This window comes from Bolinopsis microptera, chromosome 12 (genome assembly GCF_026151205.1).
Source record: "Bolinopsis microptera isolate Bmic1 chromosome 12, MBARI_Bmic_1.0, whole genome shotgun sequence".
Lineage (NCBI taxonomy): Eukaryota > Metazoa > Ctenophora > Tentaculata > Lobata > Bolinopsidae > Bolinopsis > Bolinopsis microptera.
In genome coordinates this window covers 13,142,402-13,169,914 of record NC_087083.1, presented here as the reverse complement: position 1 = coordinate 13,169,914, position 27,513 = coordinate 13,142,402, and the positions used below count along the sequence as shown (strand labels likewise).

The following is a 27,513-nucleotide window of genomic DNA, read 5'->3' as shown; positions in this document are numbered from 1 at the left end:
TTTTCCCCAAAACTAGCAGCCTTTCAAGATTCACATCAACAGCAAAAAATGAAAACCTAGTATAGGAGCCGAATGCTCTTAATAATAGAAAATTGAATCCTTGCTATTATGCTATTACTTCGGTTATAAAAAACGATTATATTCCAAATGCCTATATAAATATATACTAAATTAAACGAGATTAAAGAAATTGTAGATGCACTCCACTCCAAATAAGGTGATGTTGTTTGGTTTTTTACAAACACATATGACATATATAAGAACTTTTGTTAGCCGTTCGCGTTGAAAATATAAAAATGTGTACTATCAAGTGTTTGGTAATATTGGTTATGTACCATTGACGGATGATACTCGTGATCGAAATTTCTTCGAAGTAGCGCGTGCTTGTCATACGTTGTATGACCCGCCGCGCACGAAGTGCGCGGCTCCCCCTGTATCGTCAGGACGATAAATAGTGAAACGACCGTGGGGGTCGTAACGTGATACAAGCGCGTGCCGCTTTCTTCTCGAAATATTAGCCCGATGCTTAAGTGCTACGAAGTAGCGCGCCGGCTTGGTCCATTAACAATGTACAAATCCACCATGCATTGCACCAAGTTTACAGTATGAGTAAGCTGAAGCAGTTAAAAATTTTCGCGCACTTTTTTGTGCTAAATTTGCAATTTTTCTGGCTTTTTGGCAAATAACTATTTAGTACTATTCAACAAAAAATTGGTCATATGAATTGTGAATGATGAACACGAATTTCGATTATTTACATTAATGTTGTAATTTTAATTTTGGTATAGTCGCGGTACAATTTGACGGATGTTACTCGTCTAAATTTCTTCGAAGTAGCGCGCGCCGCTTTCTTCTCGAAATGTTGGCCCGACGGCACGAGCTACGAAGTAGCGCGCGCCGGGCCAGATCATTAACAATGGTCAAGGTACCATTTTTGATTTGGGGATGCTTTCTTTAGAAATATATGGTAGGTTTCTGGTTTATACTTATAGCCTATACACACACGTTGTAGAGTGTAGACCTACTAGTATCACGTTGCGACCCCCACGGTCGTTTCACTATGGGCCGAGCCGCGCACTCGTGCGCGGCGGGTCATTCAACGTATGACAAAGACCTACCGCGCACGAATTCGACGAAAGCTGAGCTGCTTACTATTGTTCTTCGATCTTCTGATACATGCAGAGACAAACAGAGAAACACTAAAATGGGCCCATCTCAGTCTATTTATTGGTTATGCCTATAATGGTTAGGTTTAGGAAACCAAAGTAACGGGTGTTATTCGAAGTGGAATAGATCAGCCAGGGACGTAGCCAGGATTTTTCTTTGAGGGGGGCTGTCGGCGAGCGAAGCGATCCGACGCGTCCAATTAAGCTGTGCAGCGAGCGAAGCGAGCAAGCTGTGGCAGGGGCGCTGGGGGCGCAGCCCCCAGCGGGGTCCAGGGGCGGAGCCCCTTGGCGGGGGCTAGGGGGGCGCAGCCCCCCGGAAATTTTTTGCGAAACAGGGTGTTTTAGACGACATTTGGCATTAAAGAAATTTGTAGGACAGCAATAAACTGGGATTGAAAAGAATCAAGTACTCACGTAAATTTGGTAACTTCACAACAGCAATCTTCATTCTCCAATCAGAATTTACGACTTACTCAGGCCTCATCGTCTTAAGATTTTTACATTTCCTACGGTCTAGGGGACACTATTGACTATAATTATAGAAGTCTTCTAGAATGTTTGCTTGGATTTAATGACATATATTTACTAATCCACAGTTCAAATCTTTGACTGACTGCAGTCATAAACACAGCCCAGTTACCAGGCGACCATGGGGACTAGGGGGCTTATCTTTTTTCTGGGGTTCGATTTTTTCCGGGGGGGGGGGGGGGGGGGGGCTGCCGCCCCCCTAGCCCCCCCCCTGGCTACGTGCCTGAGATCAGCATGGGTTCGCAATACTGCTATAGTGGAGCCCAGAAGAACAACTCAAGTGAGGTTCCTGTAGTGAGTAGGTTTATAACTTACAGCTAGCTTGCTAGTCTATTGCTCGCTCCTCTCACGTATATGGTATATGCGAGAAGCTCGGTCAAAAGAGCGTTGCGCATTGGGATTCGATTACTACTAGGTAATTATATAAATTTATAATATAAGTTTATAACCTACCGTACCAGGACGCACGCCGAGTTGGAGTTGGACTCTTCGACGGTCTGACATTTAGAACAAATATTTTAAGAATATCACTCGTACGTTTAAGTTATCAATATTCAAAACCAGGGCCCATCAAAAAAATGAAACACATAATTTATTGAAAATAAAAATAAAAGTTAAGTATTCAGACGTTCACACATCACAACACAACAAATTTGATTTGAAATAAATAGCGAAAAGCATAATCTGACGATAGTAATAAATATTGCTCATAACTCATGATTCTTAAGCGTAATATGGAAGAAAGGTCTAATACTGTCATACATAGCAAACCCAGATGAAATTGTGAACTTTCGTCATAAGGATGCAAACCATTCGCAGTGAAATGAAATATCATCTGCTTTCCAAACTCCAGGTCTTATGGTTCGAAGTCAAATAACTTTTCCTCCTTTTTGAAGAGGCTGTCATAAAATTTTAGGTTATGGATAATTAGCAGCATGAATTTGAGGTTGGTTGATTATTAAAAGTGTATACTTACCTGAAGTCGAGCTAATCAGAATCGCTAGACGATCCTGAGCTGGAAGAGCTGCTACCACTGCGAGATCGACTCCTGGATTTCTTTGCAATAGCTCGATTGCCGGGACCCTTGGAACTTGCAGAGGATTTGTGTTCACCGGTTTTACCAGAAGAATGGTCCCGATCTTGGGACTTAGATTCGGAACCTTTGTGGGGGACTCTGGGACTTGCAGATCTAGACTTTTTTGGAGAACTTTTATTGTTAGCCGATTTCTTGGGAGACCGAGATCTTGTTGAGGCGTTTTTGTGCCTTGGAGACCGAGACTTTCTCTGAGGAGAGGGAGATTTTTTGGTAAGTGATCGCGACCTCCTTCTAGGAGATCGAGGTTTTCTCGGTGGTGATCGCGATCTCTTTCTTGGTGAACGCGATTTTTTCCGTGGTGATCGAGATCGTTTCCTAGGAGATTGTGATTTTCTTCTTGGTTGACGGAAGCCTCTTCTAGGACTAGATTTAGTCCTTCTAGGACTGATTTTTCTCCTCGTATCGGTACCTTTAACTGGTTCCACTTTGTCACTGGTATCCCTCTTTTTTACTGGCGATCTGCTCCGTGATTTAGTTTTAGAGGGAGATTTACTGTCCACCTTAGTTGCTTGTTCTTGATCCATGTTTTCTGGCTCACTTTCTGACGGCGCTACGATCTCCGTTTCGTTGTTTGACCGTAATTGGACTTCCACCTTAATACCTGAAATGGAGTAATCAGGTGATGATTTTGTTTTACCAACTGGTCTCATTAATGTTTAGCTCGGAAAAGATAGTCAAAAAGTCTGTTTCTTGAGGGAGTTTATTACGGAGCTAATTTCCAACGTGTCAGAAGAGAAAATGCAAAGGGACGTTAATAAAGGATGTAAAACTGGTAGAAAATAAACGATAAAAGCAAAAACACAAACCAGTCTGAGGGTTGTTGATTTTATCTTCCTTCTCAGGCCTGTCATTTGACACAGTTCTAGTCAGTTTCTCAATCTTTACCGTACTCAGTTCCCCCAACTGCTTCTCCACTCCTCCGCCCAGCTTGGTTAGTTTTCTTTCAATCTCCGAAATCTTGTCACTGTAGCCTTCCATACGAGCATCGTATATCTCTAAGGAAAGATTCCCTCGTTACGACTCAGAATATGAATTGCATGGTAAGAATTTAACGGCGTTTAGTAACTGAAGTAACAACCAAAATATTCAATAAAGACGCTGTCACAGGAGCATAAAAAGTCATAAACTCACTCGTGACACGTTGATTAGATTCCTTCAACGCTTTTTTGGAGCTTTCCGAATGCTCTTTGGGTTGATAGTAAATACTAGGGGTTGTCTTAGTTTGGATAAATTGTGCGTAGGTGTCCCGTTCTTCAATTGCCCGGACTTTCTGAAAAATTGATAGGAGTTAGTTAAAGACGCTTGAAAAAAGCAGACTTGGCCAAAGGAACCAAAGTAAGAGCTGAAAATGAATGACCCACTGCAACTGGCGCTACTGACTAACTATTCAAGTTTACCAATTGGACTAATTAAATGTTTAAATAATAATAACCATAATTTATCGACGAGATGAGACTTCTATTCGTTTACTTGCGGTTGAACGGGCAACAAACATTTAACAGGATGGGCGGGCGGATGATTTCACAAAATCCACCATGCGCGCAGTACAATAATTCGTTCAAAGTGTGAGCAGTGAAAATTCTCAACGCCAAAGTTGCTTAGCGCGCTACATGCCAGATTTTAGAGCTCCGTTTAATACTATAAACCCATTATTTAAGTGCATAAACATCAAAAATACATAATTCCCCTCTAATTCTTATGGATATAATGTCTCCAAAACATTTCCAAATACATAGAATAACATTATATGCCATATCCTGGTGTAACCGTACAATACGAGACAGAATAACGACAATCACTGGAATTTGACAATCACAGGAATTTGGCATTATTTAACTCTACACGACTTCTAGGGTAATAATAGCAGGAGCATATGTGGAGCATTTAATTCGTACATTGCGATTAGAGTGCAAGTTGTTAAGTAAGAAGTTAAAATTGTCCAAAATGGGGTAGTATTTGTATTGTAATGCGAGTAACATGATCTCGAAGACCGGTGTAAGTGTTAGGTTTTGCCCGGTTGTTTTAACTAACAAAACTAACTTGTTTTGACTAACAAAAGAGTTATTTGTACGAAATATTACAATTCCTCCTATAATAGAGCTTAGAGCGGTTAAACTATCTCCGGCAGATGTTATTCTCAAGTATTTACATATAATACGAGATCCCTTAGGGCTTAGTTAATAATATGCCAACTTAAACGTCATAACTCATAATTCAGATAATTAAATGATGACTTAATTTAAGATGTCTCAATTTTGACAAATATTTACATACCAAGAGAGGCTGGTAGGTCACCACTCCAATGTCTTTTGAATAATACAATTTTCATCAACTACCCATTGGAGTAAACAAAGAGGTAGAATTTAACCGTAAATCTGAACTGAATTATTCAAGTTATTGATCCCTTGACTACTAAGTTATTAATAATATACCAACTTTCGTGACTCTCTCTTTAACTAATAATTTATTTAAGTTAATAATTTAGTAGCAACTTCTCTGTTTAAGGGAACGTTTGCTTAATTCTGTCATTCAGTGTGTAGTTCTGAGTGTTAAACATTCATTGACACTTTTCCCATGTTTATCAGTTAAACCATTATATAAACATAGTAATGAATGTAGTACTATCATAGACTAATCTCATGGAATTGAGGTACTGATATAGTAGTTGTAGTCATGGACTTCGTAACACGGGGGTATATGTTCGCGTATTTGACTATTTGTATACAGATATTGATATTTGTATTAATTTGTACAGTATGCATAGTCCTCATTAGCGATATTGTCTGAGTTTGTACTTATACTTGAACGTACAGTTAAACCTCGCTCTCTCAACAGTATTTGGCACTGACTAACCATGGTAGCCACGGTCCATTGCTCCATTGTTGCATGGACCGTGCAGGGACCGTGAATAGACTGTCCGGAGCTAAACGACCAACTTGCCCCATGGTATATAGTTTCTTGTATCACTGTTTTTTTGTAACAGATTTCTGAATGGCACTGTTACTCTGTAGTCTGTAATTTATGCTAGTTTTTTCTTTGATTTTTCTTTAGTTCTAGAATAATAGGATAGGCCTTGTACTCAGCTGAGAATAATGGCTCAAATCAAACCATACCCAATAATGGTGTCAGCACATCACCAAGTTGGGTATTGGGAGGTGTCAACCACACCGCTACAGAGTGCACCCCGATCCTATTCAGTCTGGATCATATCAGTTACACGGTGTTAATATCAGTTCTCGTTACATGGTGTCAACTCCACGTGTTACAAACAAAGCTCAAAGCTACAGAACATTATAAATACCGGTATTATCTAGTTTATACATCATCAATCTTTTATTACCTTTTACAGCTACAGTTTTACTTTTACCACATCTTCCAACAAACAATGGGTCAGTGCTGTTCTTCCAAACAATCCTCCAAGAAGAGCATCTCCAAGAAAAGGTCTTCTAAGAAGAACACTAGAAAAGCTTCTTCTCCTCACCATTCCTTCTACAGAAACAACCATGTTAGCCCCACAGAACGATACAATCCCAGGGACAACCATGTCATCCCCACCGAACCCACAGAACGATACAACCCCAGGGACAACCATGTCATCCCCACCCAACCACAGCTGTACAACCCCAGCCCCCTCAATAAGCTTCCTGAATCCCTGATCACCCAACCCACCCGCAATTTCACACACGCCCTGGTCCACAAAGATGTCCTGGATGCCATGGTGGCTCACCTCTGCAACTGTTCCTTCAGCACTAGATGTCCTCACCAACCCCAAATAACCCCAGTAAGAAAGAACAGAAGAATCTCCCAACACAGGAGATATTCGGAACAGGACGCCTACCCTCGTACTTCCTACACTCACATCAGACCAAGACGACTCACAGCTCCTTCCTACCCTAACTCTCACCAACTCTCTGCTAACCAGCCCTTCCCTCCAGCTCGGCAATTATCGGAGATATCGGAGATGGGAGCTCCTATCCACTCCTCCTCCCTGATAGCTGACCACGAGGAAACTTGTACAGTTCACAAGCTCGGACTTTCTATCTCCGAGAGTAACGGAATGTACCAGGATATTGTAGATGATGATATGAATTCGCTAAATGATGGAGAGGTGTACGGATACAAGTTCAATCCTCGGGATCATATGTCCGCTTTTGAGCAGAGTGTTATTTGGGTTTAAGTTTGATTATGTGTAAATTTATTATTTAATATATTATTGAAATGAAAATACATTGTTTTTACCTTTATTAGCCAATGTGCTCAAAGCTTTACAAAGGAATGCCTGATCACTCAAACTACCCGCAATTTCATACACGCTTTACAAAGGAATTGTACGTGTCTGTACAATATCGACATTATTCTTTGTTATACAGGAGAATGATTTAGATCATTCATTCTATTGTAGTAATAGATCTTCTTTTACTCGCTTGGTTGTTGATTATATACAGGGTGGCCCAAAAGTGACTACCCACACGCAACCTTTTAATAACTCACGTAATTCGTCTTCAAATTACACAAAAATTTTAGAGATTATAGATATAGGTCAAACTTAGATTTCCTGAAAGTTTCGTAAGCCACGCCCAATTACAGTGGGCGTGGCGTGACACTCCCTCTTTTTCACTATTGTCTTCATAAAATGAGAACGCTTTAAGCTAAGAACTCCAAATTTTTTGCACACCTTTGGCTTGATAATTTAAAACCTTTCCCAAAGTTTCAAGTTCATTGTTCAAAATTTGGCTGAGTTATGACCATTTCAAAATTCACCGGATACGTGATCCGAGCACTCAGTCAGTGATCTCTGCACTTGGTTAATGGCCTGTTTGGCTCACATGCACCGCTTGATTGGTTGCAGGGCTTGTTAGCCCTGCTAGTCACAGGTTTGTTCCTTACAATCGATAAAAAGGAATGAACTATCCATTGAATCATCGAAAATGGTTCACTATCCTCCCTATACTGCGGAACAACGATTGTTTGTCTACCTGAAGAGAGAGAATGGGGAGTTCTGCCCTCAGCTTAAACGACAATTTCAAATGAAATTCAACCGACCATCCCCTTGCCGGAAAAGCTGCTTTGATATGCATCACAAGATCAAGTTCACTTTTTCTGCAAACGATCAGCGAAGAGTCGGCAGAAGACGAACTGCGAGGACCGAAGAAAACATCACCATGGTTATTGGTGACGTGATGGATACACCTAAAATTGGCACCCGAAAACGAGCTCCTGCCTTAGACCTCAGCAGAACATCCCTTCAACGAATCCTAAAGCGAGATCTTTCTAACCGGGCCTATCGGACACAAAGAAACACCAACTTTTAGACCGTGATTCCTGATTTTCCTGAAAAGGTCACGATCTGGTGCGCCATCAGTTCTCGTGGAATCCTAGGACCTGACTTTTACGAAGAATTTGGTGTTTTCCTGTCTAGCAAAGTCATTATCGGTATCCAATCAATCATGATCAGGTCGTCATCTCCTCAGTATGTTTGGTAAAGCCTAATGAACCTCATTAATACACGCTAACGCCTTACTCTTGAACAGATTGGGTGACGAGATCACTGATTGAGTGCAGAGATCACTGACTGAGTGCTCGGATCACGTATCCGATGAATTTTGAAATGGTCATAACTCAGCCAAATTTTGAACAATGAACTTGAAACTTTGGAAAAGGTTTTAAATCATCAAGCCAAATGTGTGCAAAAAATTTGGAGTTCTTAGCTTAAAGCGTTCTTATTTTATGAAGACAATAGTGAAAAAGAGGGAGTGTCACGCCACGCCCACTGTAATTGGGTGTGGCTTACGAAACTTTCAGGAAATCTAAGTTTGACCCATATCTATAATCTCTGAAATTTTGGTGCAATTTGGAGACGAATTACGTGAGTTATTAAGAGGTTGCGTGTGGGTAGTCACTTTTGGGCCACCCTGTATCTAGATATAATCTTTTTGGTCGACGCAAACACGACCTGTAAAAATGGAGCCCCCATCTATGAGTTCGTCACATGCACTTCTCGAACCACTAATGGCTGTTAACATCGAACGTTCGCGAAGTATTCGCATTTCCATTCTATTGCAACTTTAATAACTAATATATCAGTCTCTGTGCCGGCAACTAAAAGTTTATATTGTCAGATTGTTCCGGTTATAAATTACATGTATTATGTATAGTACTGGATCACACGTTTTGTATCGATCGTCCAACAAGACATTTTCCAGCTGTTTCTTTTCTAAATTCTATCTACCCCACTGTCAGCCACATGAACAAAACTATCAATTACTCCGACTACCCCACACTCGGTCTAAAGAACGGGTTAGTCCGCTCCATCTGGATCACATGGACCATACTAGTACTTGTATCATCTCTCCTGGGTGACACCATAATCCTACTAGCCACCATCAGATACAAAGCTATAAAACTCCAGAAAGTAACAGTTGTCTTCATGCAGCACATTGCCTCATGTGACCTCATCCTGGCTGTCACCTACATAACCCCGGGACTGGTTTCATTGCTAGCTGACGGCTGGGTTTTAGGTGATATTATCTGCAATGTTACGACTTACTCCAGCTATTACTGTCTACCAGTGGGCTGTTTCTTGATTGGTGGCATGACAACAGGTAAGCTACTGATGCTGCATTTCCCTCTAAAAGCACGAACATGGACGTGTACCCAAACCCACAAGGTATGCGGAGGTATCTGGGTATTCTGCCTGGGACTGCCCATAACACAGTATCTTGTCAGTTCAACCGATGTGGTTTTTGACCTCCGTAAATATAACTGCTCTTATGGGTTTTTCGCGGAAACCTGGAAATGGCTTAAACCTGTCAGTTTTGTCCTAATGGGCTCTGTGCCAAGTATCGCTATCATTGTGTCCACAGTCCTGTTATTCAGAAAAGCAATGAAGATAACCCACACTACTTTAAGATGGCAGGGTTCCTTAACGCTGGTGCTAGTAGCAACTATCTACAGTTTCGCTATTCTGCCTTATAATATCTACGGTTTGGTAGAACCTTTTCTGGAGAAAGACCCTGTTAAATGGAGTATGTTCCAGCTGGTGTTTTACAGATGTGCTTGTACCATGCTGAGTGTGAACGTTATGTCAAACTTTTTCATTTATAGTATGACTGTGAGAAGTTTCAGAAACTTTTTAAGAGAAAAGACGAGGATGATGTTGCAATTGTTATCAGGTAAATGAGTTTTTGGTTCATTTGAATCTTTGGAAAATAACTATCGAATTAAAATTAAATAACCTTAATTTAATACAAATTAATAGCAAATTTATGAGTGAACTGACAGCTGAAATTTACTTAATGTTTAATACAATCAATCAAAGTATTAATATGATCTTTATCCGCCCAGGAAGGAAAAGTGATAAGAATGAGACCAGAATAGTCAGCAACTATCAGGCTGCACCAAGATACATGTTAAATGAACCTGGAAGGAAATCTGACGCAAAGTTGACAACACTTGAAAGAGTTGTAATACAATGATTACATCCGATTTCGATTGACATAGAAAAAACGTCTACTTTTATTTTGAACGGTCTACTCGGTTATCCACTATAACAGAGAAAGGGTATGGATTATCTCGGTAAGGCTGTTGGGTGAGAACCCCTCTACCCCAAAGTACTTAACAAGGTATCAAAGAACAAGGATTGCTCCAACTTCCTATCCCAACCATCAAATCAACTCACCATCTCTGCAAGTTCCATCTTCTCCTCCAGAAGCCGAATCTCTTGGTTAACCTCGTCCTTGGCCGTCTCCAACCGTCTCCTATCCGCAGCTGTCAAGGCTACCTGTTCCGCCTCCTTCTGATTTATCTTGTCCCACATTTCCGCTTGCTTTGACTCCTAGTGATGGGATCGAGCAGGGTTGAGGAGGGATCGTTTTATTGGAATTGATTTTATATCCATTGTTTTCAATTAAGTAACACGACATTATTGATTATGACTTAAATAGCAACATTTTTTGAAATATTTGAGGGAGAGACATTTGAGAGACACAACATCAATAATTAATACCTTTATTTAGGAACTTTTGAAGGATTTGGATTTTGGATATGTCAGAATAAATATCTGTTCAATTCAAATTTTTGTAAATCGAGAATTTTAACAGGATTCCATCGTAACAGAAACTAATTGTACTTGATTTTTAAAACAAACCGATGATTTGGTTTTCTCTTTTTCTTGTTTGAACTGACGCAAGGTACCCATCAAAAGGCTACCAAACAAACGCTTTGACCTGGACAATATAATTTAAATAACATGATGAAATAAAACTTTAATTACACAATAAAGCAATGGTATAATTAGTTAAGTACAATTTAAATCTATGCCGATTTAAACTTTGTCTAGGTTTTGGGGTGGAAACAAGAACTGGATAAATTGAAGGCTCACGATTATAAGAACAAGCTTCTTTCATGGCAACTATTTTAACACCATTAATTATCGATGTTATATCACAAAGTAAACACTTTTAAAATTAATTAATTTGAATAAATGTAAATTAAAAGTAAAGTGTAATTGTAAAGTGTAATTTTAAAGGTACCTGTTCAGAGTTTTTGCATCATTTACAATAGAACTAGCAGAATCTCTATCTTGTATCTGGCTCAAGGTCACCGTAGATTTCAGAGTCGGCTAAAAATAAGATTAAAACTGAGCGATTAAAATCATAAAAAATTATCTAAAGATTTATCGATTTTTGTTTAATAAATGAATAAATTTTGCAACAATTATAATGTTGAAAGTAAAAAGTTTTTGCTCATAATCGTGTTTATATTTCAAAATAAAATATATTAGCTAATAATACTCACAGCGTCATCGTCATTATCATTGTCAGGTTTGTTCTCGATGTTCAAGGGACCCAACCTGCTGTTAAAACAAATACGTTATTATCAAATTAATTATTTAGATCGTCTATGATTTTCTTAGATCTAGCCACCAAATTTACCAAGTGTTATTAATATTAAACATTTATTTAATTTACAAAATACCCAATGCTATAAGATAAAACTAGGTTTAAATTTTAATACCTTGCCACGGAGGATAGGGATTTCTTGAGAGGGGGCTCACTGTCCACACTGCTATCGTTCTCTGCCCGGAACCTGCACATGTTTATCATAGTTTTAAATTAATTAACTAATTTTAAACTCATAACAACACTACAAATCTATTACATTTATTGAGAATTATGTAATGTAACGTGATGGAAATATTTTAAACGGGCATATCCTGTCCAAACCTAGGATGTACTACATGAAGAATTCGTTGTAACTTTGTTTGAAAAGCATTACTACTAATCTTAGTATTGATATTATCGAGCAAGGTATTGGAACTGTTGTATACATTTTAAGAAATCTGATTATTGATTTATTTGATAAAAGTAAAACCGTACCCTAAGACTAAAGTTTAAAATGTTAAAATTAAAACTCAGTAAATACCTCTGGACGCCACCAAGACGACCCATTAAGCGTCCAGGTCTGCCCCTGCCAGGTCTGCCCCTGCCCGCATCCTTATCTCCAAATCTGAAGAAATTAAAATCTTTAATACTAGAAACTCCAACACATGTTATACGAATTAGTGATTAGGTTATCAACTCAAAAGTCAAATGGTGTTTGGTGACTGAAACTAATGAGATAAAACTCAAAACATCTCATATTATCTCATGGGTTTTGAAATATAATACAAAAGGTCAGACAGTCACAGTCAGGCATCTGTATCAATGTAATAATATGTACATTATACATAGCATAGGTATAAAGTACTACCAACCTAAGATTTGAAGATGTAGCAGTTTTCTTAATCCCCTCCTCAACATGGCGCAAGTTGTCCCTAGCCCGCTGAAGCTGCTCCTGAGCTTCTATTATCTCCACTGACATACTCTACCAATTAAAACTGTTAGATAATTAACTTAATTTTAACTAATTAACTAATTAGCTAATTAATTAACCAATAAATCATAACTTTTGACTCTTGTAAAAGCAAATTGCTATAAAAGTGTAGGATAATTTACAGTTGCAGTAGCCTAAATTTATGTGACTGTTATAGGTGTTTTTATGTAAGACAGAGATTCGGTGATTGGTCATTCTCAGTCACGTGCCAACATTTCATAAAGAGGCTAAGGCTACTTTTACTTGACTGAATATTCAATTTAAGTATAGATAAGCATAATTGACTAGTTGGGAAACGCCAATCAAACGACTTTTTCAATCAATAAACGAATCAAATATCACAGTTGAACGGTTACTAACGGTTACTAACGGTTACTAACGGTTACTAACGGTTACAAGTAATCCATACTCCGCTAAAGAATATGAAAATTAGAAGAAATATCTTGTAACCCTGACCATTGGATCAGATAAATATTTTTAGTTCAAAAAACGTTTTACCGAGTACAAAATAACAAACAATTTTACTTTTAACTTATTTTAAATTTCTAAAACTACTAACTATAGGAACTATATCAGACATATTCTAAACCATTTGCATTCTTAACCATTAACCAACATGGTCAATTCGTGAAACAATGTAACTTACAGATGGAAAGGGATTAAAAGTGAAAATAAATCTAGTCATTAAACATTTTCCTATTACTGTCTGCCTTGAATAAAATCTTTGTAAATTCTCTACGTAGTCTCAACTATTTGTAAATTCTCTATGCGTAGTCTCAACTATTCACTCAATGGAACTATGCCAAGAATGCTATACAATATATCAAGTAGAAAACGCAAAATCTTATCAACTTTACCAATCAATAAACATCTCTGCTCTAAAATAGTTGAAGTAGCGCAGCCACATAAAATAAACATGTACAAAAATAACCAAAAAATACTAGTCTATTTCATTTACAATGCGTAACCAAAAGACGGTTTCAACTATTATAATACACAATCGGACGATAGAAATTCTGCAAAATCAGCTCTCTGCAGAATTCGTAACATTCTGTGACATTTCTCAAGATTCTGTGACACTCCTACCATTCTCCTGATAAATCCAGCTAAATCCTGCTAAATCCTCACAGTATACCACCAGTAAAATACTGATAATTATCATACAACTTAGTAGTCAGAGACCGCAGAGCTTGATAAATCATACCATCAATCTGTTTAGACAACTGTTCCTCCGTCAGGTTCAAAAAGAACCTATTCTGCAGATCGTGTACCGTTGCAGCACGGCGGTTGAAACACGGCCACTGTGACCCCAACTGCATAACCTCAACAATCAACTTAATCCGCTCGAAATGTTTCCGAGCAGCTAGGAATCCTTTGAGGAGCAGCTGTTTGAAGTAGTTGAATAAATCACTGTCTTGTCCGCCCAGCACCTCGACGTGTTCCTCGGTCAACTTGAAAGGGGAGTTCTCAAACCCTATGTTCCGGCCCGGGGAATGAGACAACATAAACCCGTAGTCTATGTGAATTATGTGACCTTGGTTGTCTATCAGTATATTGCCGTTGTGCCTGTCCTTCACTTGGATGAAGTAACAAAAGAGAGAGTACGCAGCCAGGCTGTGAACAAAGTTTTTCTGAGCAGTAAGGAAGGATTGGGAGGTGACTGAACCAAACTCCTGGATAAAATAACCCAGGAGGGATAGCTTACTCTGTTTCTTAACCTGATGAATGGAAACAGTGTTTGGTATGAGTTCAATAAACCCACAATCCTCACTGACCACTACTACCGAGTACGGGTACAGCCACAGCTCTAGTTTCTCCTCCAGCCATACTTTCTGGAACTGCTTCAGCAACTGGTACGCCACCACTTCCTGCCGCAAATCATCCCCACATTTAACGATACACGAGTGGAGATTCCAGCCAGGTAGATGGCCGTATGGGGAGAACTGCTTTGTTCGCTGAACTGTCAGTTCCCATTGTTCCTTTAACCTGCTAGCTGACGGATCACTATTATCGTAAGAAAACTTGGGGCATTCACTTTCTGATTGGGTTGAGAGATTGTTCCGGATTGAAGCAGCGGATATTGTTTGAAATGGGTCGTTATCTGTTTTTAGGGGCGTGGCAGGGTCGTTGTTTCTGGTACACCGCGCTGGGAGTGGGGAGTCAGAGCTGTGCCGTTCTACATACTCTATGTTTACCATATATGGGATCCTTTCTTTTGAGTTTAGTACGATTCCTTGGTTTGGTGGAATTCGAACTATGTCGTAGTGTTTGGCACCGATTGTGGGGATTTTAACTCGAGCTGGAAGGTTGAGATTTATGATGCCCAGTTCGGCGTGTAACTTGTTCATTTTGTCCTCTTTGGTTGCCAGTGGTCCGAGTTTGTCACATATGTTTAGGAAGGATTGGACAAAGTTCTGTAGGACTGTCAACCGAGGCACGTGACTTCTACACGACCAGAAGGTGGAGGAGTTTAGACAGTTTGAGCAGTCCAGTTCAAATGCTCCGCCTGCACATTTAATTTAATTAATTAATTAATTTAATCAGATGTATCGAATCAGATGTATCTAATTTAATCAGATGTATCGAATTTAATCAATTGATCTTATTGATGATAAACAAATTTCGAAACTGCAATTAAAGTCTATGATTCTAAGCCAGGGAAAACAACCAACATGTAAATTGTAAAACGACAAATCACCTGATGCTAAATCGGACAAGTGTTGGGTGCTGGCACTTCTCAAAATAGGTATGAAGTTTATCAGACCACTGTCATCTGATCTGGATCTGGAATGTGTCCGCACGAACTTGGGCGTGGTTGTCACGTGGGGTTGAGTTGGTGATATGGAGAGGGAGTGAGTTGAACTGCTTCTTTTTAAGGTTTCTGTTTCAGATAGGTTCAGTAGTGATGCTCCTGAAAAGGGTTGGATTGTCCTGTTAGAGATATTTTAGATTTACAGCAAAACTTCAAACCCCTGACCAAATTCCCCCTGACCAATTCCTTGATTAAGTAATCTGCTATTATTAAAAAAGGAATATTGAGCTATAGGTGAAACACAAACATTGAAAACTTCTAATTTATTACTTCAAATACCTGGTGAAGATGACTTTCCAGGACTAGTCCCCTTTTTAGATTTCATGTCGTTTGATATAATAATGTCCAATAATCTGAGTCCTCTACGCTTTGCATCAGGGTTCATCCATTCGTCTTGACTGCATGACTTCAACCACCAAACCGTTTTTAAAGCAAAAATATCATCATTCAAGCAGCGACAAAGGAGATAGGAGTGAATATGGTCCGCAACAAAAGAATAGTTGATGTACAGATGTAGCAGTTGGGGTAGGAAAAACTCCAGTTCAGTTTCTGATAGATTAAATAGCTTTGTTCCTAAGAATTCCCTGACTTCATTGCTTTTGGAATGGAATAGGTAGTAAATTGTGTAGTAAGCATCACAGTGTTCTGATTCAAGAAGCCGGAATAACCCATCCGTGGACATGGAATCAGAACAGCAAACAGCTTTTGAGTTTTCAGACCCTTTACATCTTGGCTGTATGGCTGAACATTGCTAAAGTCCTGAAACAAATGGCTTGATTGAAAATGCCTACAAATAAATAGATAACAAACATCGTATTTTCTGATGATAATTCAATGATCTGGACTCATCCATTACAGCATATAATGTATTTCCCTAACTTGTATGTTTAATTGGGCATTGGGCATCATTTAAACATGCAATTGATAATGAAAATATTAAGTAAAACAAAACTTGAAGTACAACATTTCATATAATTGTAAACAGAATTCATTATAGTATTTGCTTTTTGGTAGAGATTCTGGACAGATTTGTCGACTTATCGATTTGTCGATATATTGGTGTCATCAGCGAAAAGTATAAATTTTCCTAGGTCTGATAAGTTATAATAATAATAATAAAATTTGGTAGCTTAAACACAAACTCTAAGCCCAGTAGATAAACCACAAAACTTATGCTCTATTATATTGTGTGAAACAAAGATACTAGATAGATATCATCTTACTATATATAAAGCGAGACGATATATATACAGGGTGGCCCATAAGTGACTACCCACACGCAACCTCTTAATAACTCACGTAATTCGTCTCCAAATTGCACCAAAATTTCAGAGATTATAGATATGGGTCAAACTTAGATTTCCTGAAAGTTTCGTAAGCCACGCCCAATTACAGTGGGCGTGGCGTGACACTCCCTCTTTTTCACTATTGTCTTCATAAAATGAGAACGCTTTAAGCTAAGAACTCAAATTTTTTTGCACACATTTTGGCTTGATAATTGAAAACTTTTCCCAAAGTTTCAAGTTCATTGGTTAAAATATGGCTGAGTTATGACCATTTCAAAACTCATCGGATACGTGATCCGAGCACTCAGTCAGTGATCTCGTCACTTGGTTAATGGCCTATTTGGCTCACATGCACCGCTTGATTGGTTGCATGTGGGCCAGCCTATACAGCTGACAGCACCTAAAACGCTATCACACGAATTTATGGTGGTGTCACCATTTAAGGGCTTGTTAGCCCTGCTAGTCACAGGTTCCTTACAATCAATAAAAAGGAATGAACCATCCATTGAATCATCGAAAATGGTTCACTATCCTCCCTTTACTGCAGTACAACGATTGTTCGTCTACCTGAAGAAAGAAAATGGGGTGTTCTACCCTCAGATTAAACGACAATTTCAGATGAAATTCAACCGACCACCCCCTTGCCGGAAAAGCTGCTTTGACATTCATCACAAGATCAAGTTTACGTTTTCTGCACACGATCGGCGAAGAGTCGGCAGAAGACGAACTTCGAGGACTGTAGAAAACATCACGATGGTTGTTGGTGACGTGATGGACACAACCCGGAAACGAGCTCCTGCCTTAGACATCAGCAGAACAACCATTCAGCGAATGCTAAAGCAAGACCTTTCTAACCGGGCCTACCGAATCACAAAGAAACACAAACTTTTGGACCGTGATTTCCAATCGAGGATAGATTTCGCCAACACATTCCTGTCGAAGCAGAATGTGGATCCATACTTTGATTAATCCTAAAAATGTGTGTTTTCCTTTCTAGCAAAGTCATCATCGGTATCCAATCAAAGCCTAATGAACCTCATTAATACACGCTAACGCCTTACTCTTGATCAGATTGGGTGACGAGATCACTAATTGAGTGCAAATATCACTGACTGAGTGCTCGGATCACATATCCGATGGATTTTAAAATGGTCATAACTCAGCCATATTTTAACCAATGAACTTGAAACTTTTGGAAAAGTTTTCAATTATCAAGCCAAATGTGTGCAAAAAAATTTGAGTTCTTAGCTTAAAGCGTTCTCATTTTATGATGACAATAGTGAAAAAGAGGGAGTGTCACGCCACGCCCACTGTAATTGGGCGTGGCTTACGAAACTTTCAGGAAATCTAAGTTTGACCCATATCTATAATCTCTGAAATTTTGGTGCAATTTGGAGACGAATTACGTGAGTTATTAAGAGGTTGCGTGTGGGTAGTCACTTATGGGCCACCCTGTATATATATTAATCTTTGCCATTTTACTGACACCACGGCATCAACTTTAACGCGAATTTCTTCAAAAACCGTCAAAGATATACAACTGAATCTTTTTTGACTGGGTCAAATGCTTTAATGGCCTCGAAATCAGCATGAAAAAATAAAAAATAGGCCAAGAAATAGGAGTTTTAGAGCCCAAAATTTGGTACCCCAAGTGGTGTCAAAAACGCGAATTAAATAGGTAATAATTGTTTTAGTCTCTTCAGTCTTGACACCATTTTAGGGTTAGACGGGTTCCTGCTAGTTTATATAAATTATAAACAGTAGCGGTCCTAAAACACTACATTGTGGTACTCCACAAATAACAGGTAGTTTATCAGATCCCTCACCTAAAACTAAAACGTACTGCTGTCTGTTAGATAGGTAACTTAGATATGGGAGGTTTTAAATACAAATAATATCATGTTAAATGGGTTAAATAAAAGATTTAAATTTCTGGCTGATAAAATGGGTATACAATTTGTCTATATTTGAATGATGTTACCTCAGTGGCAGGGAGTTCGAAATTAGTTTCTTGAAAAACTTCGCAAACAGATTCCAAGCTAAATGTGTTCTTTTGGAAAAAATTCATGCTTGGTCGATTAGAATTAGTTATTTTTGCAGAAAATTTAGTAATGTTCAGTTGATCTACAGCATAGCTCATCATCAAGTTAAGTATTTCCGTACCATACCCACCTCTTCTAAATTTATTTTCAGCCACCATCATATTGATTTCAGCAATGTCTGGCGAGAATATAAAAAACAAATTGATGTCACCAATCATCCTGGAAACTTCTTCTTCCACAGTTTGGGGAATTGAGCTACCACTGATGGCAACAAAAGTTAACTTGTCTTCATCCGTTTGCCATGATAATTGCATTTGGTATTCTTCGCTCAGTGATAGGGGTTCAGAAGCAGTAAGAAGCTGTAGATCTTTGTCTTGCATCCACATATGATACTTTTCAACATGATGTTTACAATACGGAACAAGAGAAATGGTTTCACCAAGGATCATGGTACTTCTATTGAGTTTCATTCTGTCTAATTCAGTCACAATTGTGGTTATGCTAAAATGTAATTAAGTCTTAAGAGTGAATATTAGTATAATAAAGGACAATGGCATGGATTTATATTCGATACCTCCCTAAAAGCCATGAATCAATTCAAATACTAAATTATAACAATTAATTAATTAATAAATGAATCAAAAAACATTGCCAGCAAATTCAGTAATTTACTTAGTGACAAATTTAAGTCTATTTACTGTTGTTGAAGCCGCTGCACTTATTCACCTCAGATCTGTACTCTCCCAAGTATCATCAACACCTTACCCAGTGAATCATCCAATCCCTAATCCTCCTATCTCAGAAGAATTCATGCCACTCGAAACAGGATACTCTGATGATATTGACTTTAATAACACTGAACTTGCTCCACTCAAAGAAATGCTTCCTATCGCTAAAGATATATTCCAGCAGTGGGACCTTCACATCAATTCTTCCAAGACTGAATTTGTCCATTTTTATTTAGCAGATCCTAAACCCACTGTTAAACGCAAGGTGATTGTTGGAAAAGTGTATAGAGGTGATGAAGAGTGGCGCTCTAACAAAACTTTAGGATCGTTGATGTGCACTGTTACGGATATCAAGAATCGAATATTCCTTGGTAATGTTGCCTTTAGTAAATTTCAGAAAGTTTGGATGAAGAGCAAGATTTCAGTCCAAAGGAAGATCAAAATCTACGAGGCACAAGTAGTCTCTATTCTACTCTACAACTGCAACTCCTGGGCTGCACCACTAGCTTCGTTGAATGAACTTGATATTGCTCATCGCAAACACCTCCGAAGAATCCTCAACATCTGATGGCCTACTGGGGTTATTTCTAATGAGGCACTCTATGCTCGTTGTTATGTCACTCCCTTGTCTGTGAGAGTCTCTAAGTTTCGATGGAGAATGTTAGGACATATCTTAAGAGGACAGGAAGACTCACCAGCATACACCTCTATGTTATTTGCTATAAATTCTGATATTTTTTTGGAAGGGAGACGGGGTAGACCATGTTTAAACTTATTAGATGTTATTAGAAAAGACTTGACTAGTAGAAATCTTGATATTAGACTTAAGAATTTGACTGATTTCGAAGACCTTAGATTTTTAGCTTTAGATAGGGAGGAGTGGAAGAAGTTAGAAGATGGTTGATGTTTTTTGTTTTCTTTTTTATGCGTTTTGATATCTATAAGGTGCCTAGGATGCTCTTTTAAAGAGATATTTCGTACTTTGAAAGATTTACTACTACTACTACAAATTTAAGTAAGTAAGTAAGTAAGTAAGTAAAATGTATGACATCACATCATCACACATGTCTACAAAATATCATTGCACTGTGTGAAAAAATATATAATAAATATTTCCCCACCAACATTAATTATTTATCAAATACAATATTTAAAAACAATTTTATCAAAAACATTATCCTATTTTAAAAACTTCCCAGTGGAATAAAGATTTATAAAACGTTTCTTTGCCACATTTATGTGGCAAAGAAACGTTTTATCTTTGGTTCCATCCTTATAAGGATGGAACCAAAGATAATTGTTTTGTTTCTCTTTATTACTGACATAACTGGCTCCTTCAATTCTTACTAAAACTTCATTAGAAACATTAATAAAACAAATATTTATTTAATAAAACAAATATTTATTTTTACGGCACAATCAAACAATATCAATAATAAATAAACAATATCAATAATAAATAAGTATGATCACACTTATTTTAATGAACAAGAGACCCATAATTAATATAATCAGATACTTGTCAACAGCAGCAGTTTCCGTCCGTGTGATGTGTTGTCCTTCTCCTTTCTGTGTCCCCGTCGTTTTGTTTTGTGAAATGTATTGTAGTAGTGTTTTACTATTTAAATCGAACGCAACTCAATAGTTAATAATAACAAACACAAATACTATTTTAAATAATTGATTAATATCGATTTATACCAACCAAACATTAATAACCTTTTATATATGTGTTAAACGATCCAGGGCATATCTAAAATTCGATAATGAACTTCATATTATTAGTGCCGCGTGCTGATAAATATTCTGGGAATCAATCCACCCAATCGTGGCGATAACATATCTTTGTGCTTGGCCGGTTTTAGGTTTGAGTTTGTGCTCCAAAAGTGGTAAATCGGGTGCTAGTAAAGCTCTTTGCCCCGTCAACCTATATCTAATCTATTTAAAGAGTGACAACCATACTGCACATTGAATTAGGATTCCGTTAAATATCAAATTGATTTATTGTAAACTTGTTTAATCTGTAATAAATGGCATAAAATTGAAATTTTTGTTTAACTGAAATTTTTGTTTAACTGATCTTGCAGGCAACTGGCTCCTTTTGCCAACTGCTTTTGGTTGAAGCGCTGACTCACATTTGGAACTGGCACTAGTATAATTGTAATATCCTACGAAGTCAGCATGCTATATTATTTTGCAAAACTCGTTTAATATCTTGACAATATTTAAAGTTTATGAATGAAACAAGAAATTTAATTTTTAGCACATTTTACAGAGTAAAGAGATGTAAAACAATTTATAAAAATATAATGCTCATTTGGTGTATGACTTTTTGTCCTTGACTGTTAGTTTGATTTTGAAGGGACAGGCAACTAACGGGGCAGGTAATGTGCGTGCCTGAAAGCTTTTGCACACACCAAAACGCTAGTTCAGTTGAGTTTTTAGAGACAGGGCTCATATGAGGATCAGAAGAAAATTGTTAGCAGACGTTAGGGGTTCTGTTTGTGTTTGTTACTATGGGTTACAGTCTTGTTGTGACAGAAAGTCTACACTATATATATGCCTAAGTTTAAATTGTGTAGTTTGAGGATATAAGATGCAACTTTAAAATGGATATTGGAGAGCTGTTGAAAAATTATGGTCGTTGTATCAATGGTTATAATAAGCTAATATAAATATCTTAAACTATACAGTGCTAATTAAAAATTTCTTTATACTGCATTATCAAATTAAATGTTAAAAATTCAAAAATATACATTCATTTTATTTTATTAAAGACTTTCTCACACATACTTTACTCACAGAACAAGACTTGGAAAACACTAGACTAGGGGAATTTCGCTGACATGTGTGTGACCAGCAAGTAGTGATCTTTCGAAGACAATATTGTTGCAGTCAAAATCTTTGATTGTCCAATCAAGCGGGGCGTGGCTGTGTTGATTATTTAATAGTGCACGTTTTAGCTTTCCCCGCAAACACATCACACTCATGGTAAAGTCATCCATTCTAATTTTTGGAGTAATCATGTTAAAAATTTTGGTTGATCTTGTATTATGGTTATCAGGTGGGTCAGCCTGACAAATAAGTAGGGTCGGCTTCCTTGTCGAGCATTATGGTTTTAGGTTTAGGCGCGGCGCACCGCTTATATGTTATAGCTCCCTCATCTTCTGTTTTCAGCGATGTGTTGCTACACACTGTATAGCATGTGGGTCAAGCGCGGTGCCGCGCCTAAGCAGCAAAAGAGTTATTTATTTTAAAATTTATTTTTGTATCTCAAAAATGATGTAACGTTTTTAATATGACGTAGAATTAAAGCTATTTCCGTACAGCCTAAGTGCTAAGTATGCTCGTTAGAAAAACTATGAACAATGAACATAACATGCTAGCTTTTTTTATTTTTGTAAGTCGCGTCGGCTGACATCTTGGGTTGTACTGGATGTAAAAAGTTTATTATCGGATGTCTACTTATATTTATTATGATATTGACGACACATTGACCGAATGTTATTTTATATTCTAATTTATATACTAGATATTTTATTTATTTTCCAACAGACGACAACTTCCTGTTTTTTTTCCTTCAGATACCAAAGGGTTGTCATTGGAAATAAAATGTCTGCTCCCTGTCAGGTTAGATCAGGTGTACCCCAGGGCTCAATTTTAGGGCCTACTTTATTTATACTTTTTCTTAATGACATTACAGAGGATTTGTCACCGGAAACAAATATAACCATGTATGCTGATGATACAAAAATATGGCGTAGAATCACGTCCCAGGATGACCATTGGCTGCTCCAGCGGGATATTAACAGTCTTCAAAATTGGGCTCATCATAATAAGATGGTGTTTCACCCTTCAAAAAGTCACGTTCTTTCTATTACCCGAGCATATTCTATGAATCGTAGTGTTAATTTTGTGTACTCAATGAATGAAACGGCTATCGAATACACAGACATTGAAAAAGATCTTGGAGTACATATCAATAGTAAGTTAGATTGGTCACATCACTGTGATATGATATACTCTAAGGCTAGTCAGAGGTTAGGCCTTCTAAAAAGAACATGTTACTTCACCAAGAACACTAAAAAACGTCGGGCCTTCTATCTATCTCAGGTTAGAAGTCATTTCGAACACTGCACAATTGTCTGGCGGCCTCATTCAGAAACCTCGGTGGAGAAACTTGAATCGATACAAAAAAGAGGTATCAAGTGGATCCTTAATGATATTTACTTGAGCCTTAGGGACAAAAAAAGGTATTTCATAGCGTGTAAGGAACTAAATATCCTTCCACTCTCGGTAAGGTTTGATTACAAGGATATATTATATTTTCATAATATTTTTTATGACATGTCAGTTGTGACATTTCCACCTTACTTACGACGTTTCATGGGAAGTAGGTTAAGGCGATCACATCTAGACGATCTCAGTATGATTAGTGACATTTCTCCTCAAGTTCCACAAAACCTTACGTCAAGCCAGACCAGATGTTCAGGCATATCTAAGTCTTACTTTTACAGAGCACACATTCTTTGGAATAAACTCCCTTATGAATTAAGGGAAATCTCAAGGCCATCCGTGTTTAAAACCCATTTAATTAAGTACCTCTGGACAGTTCTAAACGACCATATAACATCCTCTGACAGTTAAACAATTTACCTTAATGTAACTATATTGTCTAAATATAAATTGATATGAAGTATAATTAATAAAATATGTTAAATAAAGTGTGTTTATAATTATGATTTATGGTACATTGTTATTTATTATATTTATATTTTAGGCTGTAACCTTATTAGTTCAATGGAATAAACCTAGCATGCCTTGGTTGCAGCATCGCTTCACTTATAGGTGCATTTAGGGCCCGATGTAATTGCTATGATCAGTTTACTGGTCAACTGGTGTTTCGGTGTCCCTTATTTTGTTTACACTCGGTCACTTGTCAAGGCATGTAAGGTCATTCGGCGATATTTTCTTTGAAATAAAATGATGTATTTGTGTAACAATTTGAAAGTTTATTGATAAAAAAAAAAAATATTAGTTACTCATATCTCTTGTACAGACTGTTCTACAAGGACATTGACAGATGATACTCATATTAGGCATTCATTATTGCATCTAAATTATTTCACTTGCATTAGGTTTAGAAATTTATTCTCTGGTTAACAGATTTCAAATGTTTAATTAATTTGTAGTATGACAAGTATATAAGAAGTTATTTAATTTTGCTTGGGCTGTTGTGTTGACTGTTGGGGTTTAGTGGTGGTATGGAATTTGAATTTTATATAAATTTACACTATGAGGTTGGGGCATTTTGCATAGTAAATATGGTTACTACTCCTATATATCATATTATTTGATTGGTATTCGATTTCTGATTATTTCCCTAGGAATATGATTATTATATCTCAATTTGGCTTTAGGTAGGGTGCCCCGCTAAAAGAACTGGATTCTTCCAGGAAGCATCCCGTGCACAGAGCTTGGTCTACATATATATTAAATTATTAACCATTCATTCTGTATGTGCACGAAAATTTATTTCAATCAATCAATATCATTATTCATTGTAATGGCGATAAAATTTAAATTTTGTTTTACTTAAAAATTTTGTTTTACTTAAATAAATCAGGGGAGGTTTGAAGAGGTTTCAAGTGCCGAAGGCCACTGCTTATCTTTAGGATTTGAGAGTGACCTGTGCTTAAAACCCCCTCAACCATCCACTACGTCAATATACTTATTATACAAATATAGAAAAATATAATTATTTAAGCTAAAATTGCTTATTGGTCTAGTTTGGTGACATAGGAATGCCCAGTTGAGTTTTAGTTTAGGTTTATGTTTTAAATCATAGTTTGAAAGGTTAGCCATGTTTCATGGCAGAGAGATATCATGTGTGCAGAGCCATACCGGATGTAGAATTTGAGATATAATATAGATTAGTTACCATATATTAGGGTCACCTAGATTTTGGAGGGATAGCAAGAGCTTTTTAAGGTTAGATTTAATAATACCTGACGAGGCCAGGCTGATAAGTCTGAATTTTTGGAAGAACCCGGGATTATTATCCAATCTTCATTAGCATCACATATTTCGAATACATAGGGGATGAGATCATTCCAAATTTTCGTAGAGGTGTACAAAAAGTTCTGTTGGGAGATATCTAACCTCAGTAATGGGACAATCAGACGAAGTTTTTCATTTCTAGGACAGAACTTGAAAAGATCTTTAATCGGCTGGGGGACATCAGATTTAAGAATTTTGAATAGTTCCATAAATGTATGGTACATGTGCAGATTCTCCAGGTTGATAATTTTCTGCTCAGTGAATAGCGGTTTAGTGTGTTCAAGACAGTAGTTCTTGCTAGCCATATGTTCGTTATAAGTTCTTGAACGTGCACAGGTTAAGTAGCATTCTTTATGATCAAAATTGGGAATGTTACCAAATAGCAGTCTTATACATCGTTTTTGAATTGCAAAGATTTTATTCAGCTTATGTTTAGGGATCCCACCCCAGCAACTTATACAATAGCTAAGATGTGACATAAAAAGAGCATTGTATAGTTTCAAATATTCAGATTTGGGAAAGAATTTGCAAATTCTCTTAATCGATACAATACTGGAGTTTAGCTTTAAAGATAAATGATTAAGATGTGGTTCCCAACATAGCTGTTCGTCTATTATCACCCCAAGAAACTTTGTACATTGAACTTTTTCTAGCTTTTTGCCATCTATTGAAATCGTTAGATTCCTGTTAAAGGGCCGTGTTCTGGCACAGGTCTGTGTTGCTCTTGACAAACCTGGCTGAAAATGCATATAACAACTTTTCCCTGCATTTATATGTAACTTATTAGACTCCATATAGTTACTGACTTGTTTCATTACATGATTAGCTTTTTCAAAAGCTTCCTGTGCTGAACGACCTATCACAAAAATATTTGTATCATCAGCAAACAGGACGAATTCAGCCAAACTTGAGGAGCTCACAATATCATTTATATAAATCAGAAATAGTAGAGGTCCTAACATTCCAAACTGTCACACAGTTCTTGACGTCCGGACACAGGAGGGGCAAAGTGCAAAGAAACTGCTGCTAACTGCTGCAGTGAGCAGCAGTGAGCAGCAGTTTTTAGTACTTAGCAGTTTCTTTGCACTTTGCCCCTCCTGTGCGGAGGGAGTTTGTTCTAATATGGAATAACTCGCTCCGGGAGAAAAGACTTCTGGATATTCTTGACCTTTGTCACACTTTTAGTACTATATCTATTGGATGAAACCAGATTAAGACCTGATCTGCTTAGTCTGAACAAGTCTGAACCATAATCAGTCAAACCATTAATCACCTTAAAAGCTTCAATAAGTTCCCCACGTATTCGCCGCTCTGCCAGCGTTGTCAAATTTACTTATTGACAAAGGCATTCAAAGACTCATAGCGCATGCAGTGCATGATCCTAGTGGTGTGACGTTGCCTGTTGGTAAAAAAATCACCACCTGTTGGAGCCCCTTCCCCTTTTGGTGCCCCTCCCTAAAATTGAACAAATTAGGTGGTTTTAGAAGATACGCCGGTAAAATGTCTAAAAAGTGTGTCTCTCTAGAGCAAAACGAGCAATTTTGCTAGTACCTCAGTTAAGTTTTTCAAAATTGTCCTATTTACAAAATTCAAAATCTTTTGGCAGGGTCCTCATTTCACTATCACTCACGGTTACCCGATCAGTCAGGTGAGTAAACCGTGGGGGCTTCAGAAACCTAATAACCATATATTTAGCTTAACCAAGAGTTCGGTGGGTTAGATATCATAAATTTGAGAAAAGTAGTCGCAATTAATATTAAACGGTATAAATTGACCACTAAATTCATTTTTGATCGATAGTATTCAATAAATATAGGTAAAAGGATGAACGTTCAACGTTGAGTCTAAATATGTATAAAGGTAACATGACAGAGAAAATATTAATTATGGTCATGATAAAAGTTGTATCACTTGGTGACCCC

General features: G+C 37.6%; 3 protein-coding genes across 3 annotated transcripts; all 3 read right to left on the bottom strand.

Annotated features, from left to right (window-relative positions):
* Positions 1-2,287: 2,287 nt before the first annotated feature.
* Positions 2,288-12,671, bottom strand: LOC134824364 (serine/arginine repetitive matrix protein 5-like). The gene is made up of 10 exons (XM_063836256.1): positions 12,545-12,671; positions 12,214-12,297; positions 11,806-11,877; positions 11,587-11,644; positions 11,322-11,410; positions 10,937-11,015; positions 10,469-10,624; positions 3,922-4,060; positions 3,597-3,785; positions 2,288-3,391 (listed from the first exon to the last, which is right to left on the bottom strand). Exons 1-10 carry the CDS (start codon positions 12,649-12,651, stop codon positions 2,682-2,684), a joined length of 1,683 nt encoding a protein of 560 aa, XP_063692326.1. The 5' UTR covers positions 12,652-12,671; the 3' UTR covers positions 2,288-2,681.
* Positions 12,672-13,532: 861 nt separating this feature from the next.
* Positions 13,533-16,240, bottom strand: LOC134824363 (phosphatidylinositol 4-kinase beta-like). The gene is made up of 3 exons (XM_063836255.1): positions 15,755-16,240; positions 15,362-15,574; positions 13,533-15,169 (listed from the first exon to the last, which is right to left on the bottom strand). Exons 1-3 carry the CDS (start codon positions 16,155-16,157, stop codon positions 13,788-13,790), a joined length of 1,998 nt encoding a protein of 665 aa, XP_063692325.1. The 5' UTR covers positions 16,158-16,240; the 3' UTR covers positions 13,533-13,787.
* A 2,284-nt stretch (positions 16,241-18,524) lies between these two features.
* Positions 18,525-19,273, bottom strand: LOC134824573 (alpha/beta-tubulin-N-acetyltransferase 9-like). The gene has a single exon (XM_063836482.1). It carries the CDS (start codon positions 19,271-19,273, stop codon positions 18,686-18,688), a length of 588 nt encoding a protein of 195 aa, XP_063692552.1. The 3' UTR covers positions 18,525-18,685.
* Positions 19,274-27,513: the final 8,240 nt, after the last annotated feature.

Bases quoted from the DNA above. Each gene is read 5' to 3' on its own strand.
- LOC134824364 (XM_063836256.1), bottom strand. From the start codon at position 12,651: ATGTCAGTGGAGATAATAGAAGCTCAGGAGCAGCTTCAGCGGGCTAGG. The intron at 4,061-10,468 runs GTGAGTTGATTT...TCAATTTTTCAG, and splicing joins AGATGGAACTTGCAGAGATG to AAAGTCCGGGCAATTGAAGA. The intron at 3,786-3,921 runs GTGAGTTTATGA...ATCTTTCCTTAG, and splicing joins ATCTAATCAACGTGTCACGA to AGATATACGATGCTCGTATG.
- LOC134824363 (XM_063836255.1), bottom strand. From the start codon at position 16,157: ATGTCCACGGATGGGTTATTCCGGCTTCTTGAATCAGAACACTGTGAT. The intron at 15,575-15,754 runs GTATTTGAAGTA...AACCCTTTTCAG, and splicing joins TGGAAAGTCATCTTCACCAG to GAGCATCACTACTGAACCTA. The intron at 15,170-15,361 runs GTGATTTGTCGT...TTAAATGTGCAG, and splicing joins CTTGTCCGATTTAGCATCAG to GCGGAGCATTTGAACTGGAC.
- LOC134824573 (XM_063836482.1), bottom strand. From the start codon at position 19,273: ATGAAACTCAATAGAAGTACCATGATCCTTGGTGAAACCATTTCTCTT.